Source organism: Alligator sinensis, unplaced genomic scaffold (genome assembly GCF_000455745.1).
Source record: "Alligator sinensis unplaced genomic scaffold, ASM45574v1 scaffold744_1, whole genome shotgun sequence".
Lineage (NCBI taxonomy): Eukaryota > Metazoa > Chordata > Crocodylia > Alligatoridae > Alligator > Alligator sinensis.
Window position 1 is genome coordinate 404160 of NW_005842241.1, and position 9072 is coordinate 413231.

At 42.3% G+C, this 9072-nt stretch overlaps 1 protein-coding gene and 1 long non-coding RNA gene across 5 annotated transcripts in view; one reads left to right on the forward strand and one right to left on the reverse strand.

Moving 5' to 3' along the window:
• The window catches only part of PCCA (propionyl-CoA carboxylase subunit alpha), a 465712-nt gene that overhangs the window by 315017 nt on the left and 141623 nt on the right, over positions 1–9072 (reverse strand). For all 4 annotated transcript variants that reach the window (XR_003094961.1, XR_003094962.1, XM_025208618.1 and 1 more), the window contains exon 7: positions 6710–6746. Coding sequence is in view for 2 of the 4 variants with exons in the window: in XM_025208618.1 (XP_025064403.1) it covers positions 6710–6746 (37 nt within the window). In the remaining 2 variants the exon portion in view is untranslated. The remainder of the gene's footprint in view (positions 1–6709; positions 6747–9072) is intronic.
• On the forward strand, positions 618–2112 carry LOC102370158. The gene is made up of 2 exons (XR_324293.1): positions 618–652; positions 1969–2112. It is a non-coding gene; the product is annotated as an uncharacterized LOC102370158 (long non-coding RNA).

The following is a 9072-nucleotide window of genomic DNA, read 5'->3' on the forward strand; positions in this document are numbered from 1 at the left end:
AGGAGAGGTAAGGCAGCCTCCCAACTTAACTTAAGATCGAAGATGTGGCAGGCGAGAATAGAGGGTGCCCTTGGGCCGAATTGGCACGGAGAGATGGCCTTAAGGAGATCACGGCCCTCCTATAGGACCCCGCCGTGACACTCTTACTTCTGTTTTTACCAGTGCCAGCATGCCTCCTTGGCCTTCAGGTATTTTCTCATTATGTTTATAAAGTTGCAGGTCAGAACCATTGTGGTGGAGCACTTCTGGGGTGCAGAGCCCATCAGGGAAAGCAGAACCATTGTGGCAGCAGAACCATTGTGGCAGAGCCCAGCAGGGAAAGCAGCCAAGCGAAGCTCCCCTAGATCTCATTCTAAGGGGGGAGATCTGTGGTGGAACACCTTTGGGGGTACTCGCCACCTGAGCGCTCTCACAGGCTCCCCTTGGAGGAGCAGCAGGGGAAACCTCCCCCAGGTGTAATTTTAAGGGGGAAGGTGTGTGGCAGGGCACTGTTGGTGCCTGCCACTTTAAGACCTAAGCCAAGCAGCCAGCAGGTGCCTGATTGCAGCAGCCATTTTAGATTCAGGGCTGCCTATATAAGTGGAGCATTTTGCTGCTGGCAGAGCAGGCAATGACATCGCCTGGCTGCAAGGCTTCATGTATCATCCTGGAGGTAAGGGCAAGAGCTGTAGGGGATGATTTAGAGGCTCCTGGTCCTGGGCATAATCTAAAACTGCACCCTGCTGGGAGTGGGTGGCCTGGTGGGGCTCTCAGTGGCACAGAAGCCCATAGGAAATGCCAGCCCAGTGAAAGGCAAGAAAGGGCGCCTTAACCCCAGCCCCCACCTTCGGGTGGGTCCAGTAACATGAGAGGTAGTTGGGGCTGCGGCCACCTGAGCCCTGGGGGGTGCAAGACCCTGAGAGACCCTGAGGAGTGAGAGTGGAGGCCAGGCACGGCTGCAGCCACCTGAGCCCTGTGGCGGGTAGAACCCTGAGGAAAGATACTTGGTGCCAGGCACGGCTATGGCCACCTGAGCCCACTGGGGAGGGAAGCCCCATGGCCCCAAGTAAAGGGACTGTGTGGAGCCCCAGTGAGTTGGCGGAGGTGAGGAACCCCAGTGAAGGGGGGAAAACCAGAGGGCTGAGAGCCCAGTATGCTTATATAGATAGAGCATAATGACCTGCTGCTCCGGGGGGGGGGGGGGGGAGAGTCCCCTTGAGACCCTGGAACACCAGTCGTGGTGTGAGTTACCCCAGCTCCCACAACTGGGTAGGTTAACCCCTAGTAGGGCCAGAAGGTGGATCCAGGAGCAAGAGTGGGGCTAGAGGCTCAGAGGCCTGATGTAGAGTACCCTTGACTGGTCAATGCTGGGGCCAGGACCAGAGTGATCAAAAGGGCCAGGGGCCCACTGCGATGGACTCCCAAAGCTGAGGGGTCCTGACTGGCCTTAGAGGTGAGGCCAGGGCCTGTGTGGCCAAAGGTCCTGCGGGGACCACACCCGAGATGGGAAATAGTTGCAGGGAGCTAGGCAGCCTGAATGAAGGGAGGGTATGCTGCCGGAATGGAAGGATCTTAGAGGGGTCTGACCTGGAGGATTCTGGGGCCCAGTGTGGGGCTGGTGAGATTAACATCAGTGGATGCCATCTGCAAGGCATGGCTGCAGTGTAGGAGAGGTACAGAGCTGCAGATAGTGCCCCCTGACATTGGGGCATGAATGGGCAGCCTCCCGCCTTAATTAACATCGTAATTAATTAAGAACAAGGCATGGCAGGAAAGTCAGGGGGGTGGAGAGCCCAACGGCAAGTGGGGAACCTAGCACTGTGGCTAGGCGGAGAGCCCAACTTTGCCACAACCATTAACTGTGTCCATCCAGCAAAATCCAATTCTCTTTTCTATATTTATTTAGAACAACACTTAACATGAACTAGTGTTATAAATGGACTAAAACCTGATAAAAGTATGGTTTCCATCTACTTGGTTTCTCTATAGGCTTCACAAAGAACATAACTCTTCCAGCAAACAACAAGAGAAAAAACAAGGAAAGAGACTGCAACAAGGCCAAAAAAGGGGCAGAGAGGAAGAATGAATGACCACACAATAAAAAAAGTGTTTAAAAAAAAAAAAAAAAAAAAAGAGTAGAAATGGTAGGAGACAAGTGCCAGTGAAATCAAATACTGAAGAGGGAACTATACAAAAAGAAAAGCTGATACATGCAAGTAGAGAGAGAGAAAATGCAAGACAGAATGAGAAGATAAATGTAACAAATGAAAGCTCATATGTAACCAGTCTAGAAATTTTTTTTAAATGTAGTGCTTCTGGGGCGTGAAGACACACACCAACTAGCTGCAGGCTGAGCATCAGCCTGAAGTGCTACTGTGCCATGGATAAGAGGCCGAAGAAAGCACACATCTCAGCATATCCTGTAGGGGTTCAGTTTCCAAAGGTGGCCAAGAACTGCTGAGCACAGAGAAAAAAGACAATTTTCTGGCTGCTAAAGCAACTGCCAACGCATCCCTGCTTACCCACAACCACCAACCTTTATGTTGGAGTCCCCAGTCAATTTGATTCTGAGCCCAAGGAGTATAGGGGGAAACTTAATCAAATCGTCAGCGTGCATATCCCTTGCAAAGTGATGGGGGCTACAAACTGAGTGCCACAAGGGGCCGAGACTTTGGGGCCAAAAGCCTGGCATGGCACTGAGGGTAGAATCAGCCCACATGATGTAGGTCTTGTTCTCATCACCTATATCTATTGTGGGAGGGATATAGGGCTCCATTTCTTTACCCAAAAGAGAGTCCTCCTAGGCTTCTCTGGGTCCTAGATTGTCCTCTCCTTCCTCTCCCTCTACCGGTTCACCATGAAATAAACTCAGTAGAGACATACCCTGTAGGATCTTTGAAGGCTCCTAATAATACAGGGTGGTCACCCAGCAGGCACCAGAGGCATGATTAGCATCTCATGGCCTTCTGTAAGTTAACTTGAGGATCTCAATCTTGATACTGCTTTGCTGCCAGCCTCTGGGGTGTCCTCATCCTGCTGTCTCCGCGGCTGGGTACTTGTAGATGGCATAGTTATAGTAGCTTTTCTAGAGTGCCCACTGGTTTTCCCCAACAAGCCATATTGCAAATAGCACCTCTTTCTGGCTCCAATTACTTGTTTACCTGGTAAACATGTCTGATGAGGATGGAGTAGATATACTGGCAGGTCCAAATGGATGTCCCTCAAACAAGTGTTGACCTCAAATGCACCATCAGGTGGCATGCCATGAAAAGGAGTGTGCCTTCATGATTAGCAATGCACTGCTGCCACTGATGGCCCCAGCTGCTCACCAGATAGCACTGCAAGGAATGGGTGCATGCCTTTGTAATCAGTGGTACACTGGCAGCAGTGATGACCCAAACTCAACACCAGGTACTGTGATATAAAATAGATGGTGCATCTTTGTGAATAGCTGTAAGCAGGAGTACAAGGCTGCATATGACCAGAGCAGTAGAGTTCAGCCTGAGTCACAGAATAACTGCTTGCAAACAGGAGGAGGTATAGACCACTGCATTGTGGGATACCTAAAGGACTGATCAGATGGGCCCATGTCATGTTATACTTAGAATGCATATATAATGTGAGATGTTACAAATATGCAACAGAATAAAACAGCACTCAATTCATCCAAGTACAGTTCTGAAATGCTTTGGCTAGTTTTACACTGGTTTAATGGGCATGTAAATCTTTACACTACTAATTTTAAACTACATTTGGAATAATCTAACTTACGTGTGTCCATAGAGAGAGAGAGAGAAAGCACAAGCATGAACACAGAAACAACATTAAAGGGAGAACATAGAAATAACATTAAAGAAAACCTAGAACACATCCTATTTTATCTGAGGCAAGACTTGGAGTATCAGTGAATGAAGCCAAAATACACTACACCAATCCAAAAAAAAAGAAACAAATTCAACTCCCTTATGAATGGGCTTTCATTTCCTTTAAGTTAATCCATTTTATTCGTAATGATAGCCTTGTCCTGAACAGTTATAGGCAGTGCCACATGGGGCTGCACCTTCCAGAGACAGTACTGATGCTGGATAGTCATTCAGATCATACCAGGCGAATGAGGAAAGGTGGAATCAGCAGGGGATGTTATTTGTTTGGAATATTATGCTGCTTTAAACACTGACATATGCATTCAAACTGACATCATCAGAACATCTGTGTTTGTGGGAAGGGGAAGATTGTTTGTTCGTTTTAAGGTGAGCATTTCAAAAGGCACTCCTGGGAAAGCAAGCTTGCTTGGATGAACGTAGTAAAAGGTTTCTTGCAAATATTCTGAATGTGTGTCAAATGCATAGGGATAAAGGTACATTATACATATATAAGATTTCAATTTTATTCCATTCTCTCATTTTAGTTCCCCTGAAATCACAGATCACCATGCTCACTGTCTGACGTGATGTACCCTACTTTGAACAGTGCTGATAACTACATATCATGTTAGAAACCTCCATGGAGTTGAGCTATTTACAGTAGTAAGGGGAAAAGGTCAGAAGTGATCATTTTCTTTCAGCATTCAGCAAGGTTCTCCAGATTTTTTTTAGTTCTTCTTTTTTTTTTTTTTTAAATGTTGCTATATAAAGCAGTAGTTCTCAACCTTTTTATGCTCTAGGCACCCCTCATTAGACTCAAGACACCCCTTAGAAAATACTAGATTTTTACTTTTTCCCCGCTCATTTTTTGGACAAAAAATAGTACAGCAATTTTTCTGCTGCAAGGACCTCAGAAAAAACACAAGTCAGAATGTTTTTAATCCTATGGGTTCCTATTTGAAATTTCTGGATTTATTCTGTGAATCATGTTTACACAACTAACAGTGCTAATAATGCCTGGTACCCTTGAAAGAATCTCTGGGCACCCAACAGTGCTGTAGCACCGTTGTTGAGACTGATATGGAAAAAGGAAAAGTATGCCGCACAGCTCCCTACAACTGGCTCCAACACCCAAGGTCAACAAACTGAACATCATACTAAGGTCACCAGATCAGAGAAAGGAACTCATCAGCAGTACATCAGAGAACCTAAAATGTAAAATGAGCATGACTAAGTTTTAAAAAGACTTGTCAGAAACCCCTCTGTCCCTTGTTACTGTGTCACTCACAACAACCAGTTTAGAAAAAATATTTCCAGGCAACCCTGAAGATCAGTAGTAATAGACTCCATACAAACAAAACTGCAAGGTGAAATATACCAATGAAATGGAGAACACTGTGTTTGATAGGGGGGTTTTTTTAGGAGTCCTAAAAGGTGCATGATAAAAATACAGCAATTTTACTTAACAGCTTCCCCTACTTCATATCTAACTTGACAGGTAATCTTGTTTTTCTTCCATTTCTACTCATTGGCTGTCATTTGAACAGCCATCACCAGGTCACACAACAATGACACAAAAGAAATGCTGAACTCAATGTTTTAACCCTTCCACACCAGAGTTTTTGGGAAAAGTTACCCTTTGCTATATAGCTGCACTGATATAAGAAGTGAGTTGCAGTATTGTAAATGAACTCAGTTTCAAAATTTATGTATGGTGAAACATCACAAGAAATATTCTATAGTATAACAGGACTTCCAGAGTAGGAATCATGCTGGTTGGGGGAAACCTTTAAATGCTAACCAGTCTTTAAGTTTCTATAACCACAGGGCATTTTTGTGTGTGCTCCGAGGGCCAGGGGGACACTTTAATTAGTGCAGCTCCAACAGCCTCTGTAATTAAAGCACAAGCAGCATCTCGTGTATCAGTATCCCCACGCTTCAAAATGGTGGTGGGGCACTAACTAAACAAGCTTTAATTAAAGTGCCTCCGCCCCCATTTTGAAGTACAGGAACACTTATACACGAGACAAGGAGACTGCTGGAGGCACGCTAACTAGCACACTCCAGCAGACTTGACTGAGACTGCTCTGAAACGCTGTAATTACAGAGCGTCGAAGCAGTCTCCCCACACATCTACAGGCACCCACAGTGACTGGAAAGCCTCTAAAGGTTACTGCCCTCTTAAAAGTTTCTGATTCAGAAAAACACTTATGCACATGCTCAACATTAATCGTTCATTTAAGAATCTTCCCGAATACAAAGTTTTCCTAGTTAGAACCAAGAGTATTAACCACAAATCACATTAGATCTTACCAAAAAGGAGTCCCGGCTAGATTTTTTGTTTTCTTTTTTCCCCTCCCCATTTCATTAAGTGTTTAGAAGCAGAATGGTTATTTCATTTTAAGAAGCGTAGAACAGCAGAAAAAATGGTGGTTGGATTATATTCATGTCAAGTGTGGTCCAAATAATGAAGAAGAATGAAGAGCATAAGCATCATTCTGTCAGCTTCCATATAAAAAGAAATGTACCATGCCTAACACCTCTGCAAAAAGAACACCATATCCAATTTCATGAATACTTTGAAATAATTCCTTCTTTAACTCGCCAGTGATTACAGCATCTTGTATCCTGTCTGCAATTTAGGGCTGTATTCACTCTCTAAAGCCCAGTTTGCAATGCTAAAGATGTGGTGATTTAAGATACAGGGCACTAATGCTTAGATTCTTCCAACCCTATAGGCAATGCGAAACTTAAAAACTATTAAAACATTATTTGTTCTATAGGGATTACTTATTACACATTCAATTTAGTCAACCATGTCTGCTGAGAGGCACACAAATCCCACCATAGCTAATTTAAGAACTTACCAATTTCCCTTGCAATTCTGACAGCTTCATCTGCATCCTGTAAAAGCAGGAAATGAGACCTAACGTTAATCCCATCAGCCATTGCACTATGTCCTTAGGGCAGTCATATATTGCACTACTGTCTCCTCTGATTCATTTAATGTTTGATTTTACAACCTTCTGACCCTTTTCAGTCACAGGAATGTAAAATTAATACCATAAGTGGAATGTAAATTCTACCTCATCATTATTATACCAAGAAACTCAAAGCAACAAGGAATCAGCTGACAGGAAGCACTATCAAGATCACAAAATGATTTTCTGCATTTGCAGGAATTTCATGCTAAAATTTTGAAGTTTACAACATATCCTGGATCATAAATCAGATCATTAAAGCTTGTCCACTATCAGCTTGTTCTGTCTTCTTAGGTACGTGTGTGCCTTGTTTTCCTGAATACTGTCAGCAGGGGGAGTTGATTCTCTATTGTTTGGGTAAGATTCCGATTCAGAAAAAGTCTTACAAAATTTCTTCGACTACATCTGCCAGTCTTTACTCAAGCAAAACACACAATTCCAGTGTTGGAGTTTTAGGTTATAAGATGGACAGGAACTTTAATGTATCTATTTAAATATTTTAACTGTGGTCTGAAATGGGCAGATTCAGACAACAGTTTTCTTTAACTACAACTAATGTTTAGATTTCAGTGCATAGCTATTAATTAGCAAAATTCTTCTGTGGTCACCACCTATTGTGTCAGCTGACTCATATCATTAGAATCACTGAGCAGCAAACATAATGAGAGAAAAAAAATGATCTAGGAAGTTCAGAAGAGAAAAGCCAAAGGTCTTTCAACTCTGGTTCACTTTTTACCAAACAACCAACGCTCACTCTCATGCAGTAGTTAATTCTACTTCCTTTCACCCAGAATAATATATTTCTATTATGCAACTGTAAAAAGAAAAAAGGTTAAATAATAGTCGCATGGGTTAAGTCTGAGAATTCCATCCAAATTTGCTAATATTTATATTATTCTGTAACTTACATTATAAGATTTTGTATAGAAGGCAGTAATGTCTGGAAACCACCAGCTGCTAAGTGCGTCTGAAGCTATGGGGGCTGACTTATGAACATTAAAATGAAACCTGATATTTTTAAAGCTTTCAAGGCAATTCATTTTAAAAGCACCCAGGTCAGTACTTTTTAAAAAAAAAAACATAAGAAATGTTCGTACATGGTTCATTTATGTCCAATAATAAAACAAAATCCTCTTTAAAAGTCTTCAGTACCTAGTAACAGCCCCATGAAGAATAAGGAGGCTGGCAGGGGAAGTTGTCAGAAAATTTAATTTCCTTTCATTAGCTAGTCTGCTCCACAAATCGGTGCTTGTTAAGTTCAAAGCAGTCCTGAAAGCAACATCAGTTTTAAGTCTTTTTATTCTAAGCAGTCACATCTGTTAATGAGATTTTCCAAATAACAATTGTTTTTAAGTCAGAGATAAATCTACCAAAAAAAAGGAAAAAAAATAATCAAGGTTTACTGTTTTATTACACCTTGCTGCTTTCCATGACCCTGCAACCTCCAAATTTTAGCTTAAAGGGATAAAAATGCATGAAAAGGGTCATTTAAGAATGTTAGTGGTTTCCACACATTGAGTTTGAAGGTTCTTTGTTCCTGCCTGTGACAGTTATGCGAGAATACTTCCCCTTAATAGCCTCTCTGTCAGGAAGTGTTAAACCTGCCAAATGCAGACAATTAGAGCCTCTTGAACAAAATGCAGGAAGAGTGATGACTGATGAAGAGCTACGATTATAGTCAAGAAGGAAACTTTTACATTTCTTTTCTCTTGCAAATTCCGTCATATATTTGCAAAACAGAATTAACAGAAGGGGGGCAGGGAGCAAATAGGGTAATTTTTTTCACTTAGTTACCTGCAAACAAGTAGCTAGCTGATACATTGGAAGTTCATTTGAACAAAAGCTACAGATCATTTAGAAGAACTTTTTAGTCATAATTGTTTTATACACACAAGCAACAACTTTAAAGAATAAACAGCATGATATGAGAAGTACTTGTACCTTTCTACTCTAAAAAATAGCAAGAAAAACAGATTATTCAAAACAGTGTTCTGCAAGGATATTGCTTATTTATACTATTTGAACACCACATACTTTGGCAATTTTAACATATTCAAACAATTCTGCAACAAGAAAAATTCAATGCATATTCAAATTCTCGAACTCACAAAGCCTGCTTTGGAAATAGCAGATACTGTTTATTGGAATTAAAACCACATTAAGAAGAAAAGGAGAGAGGAACAATTTGGAAAAATGTATAAACAACTGGCATACTCAACTCTCTGGCAACCGGCTTTTGATCTCTTTCC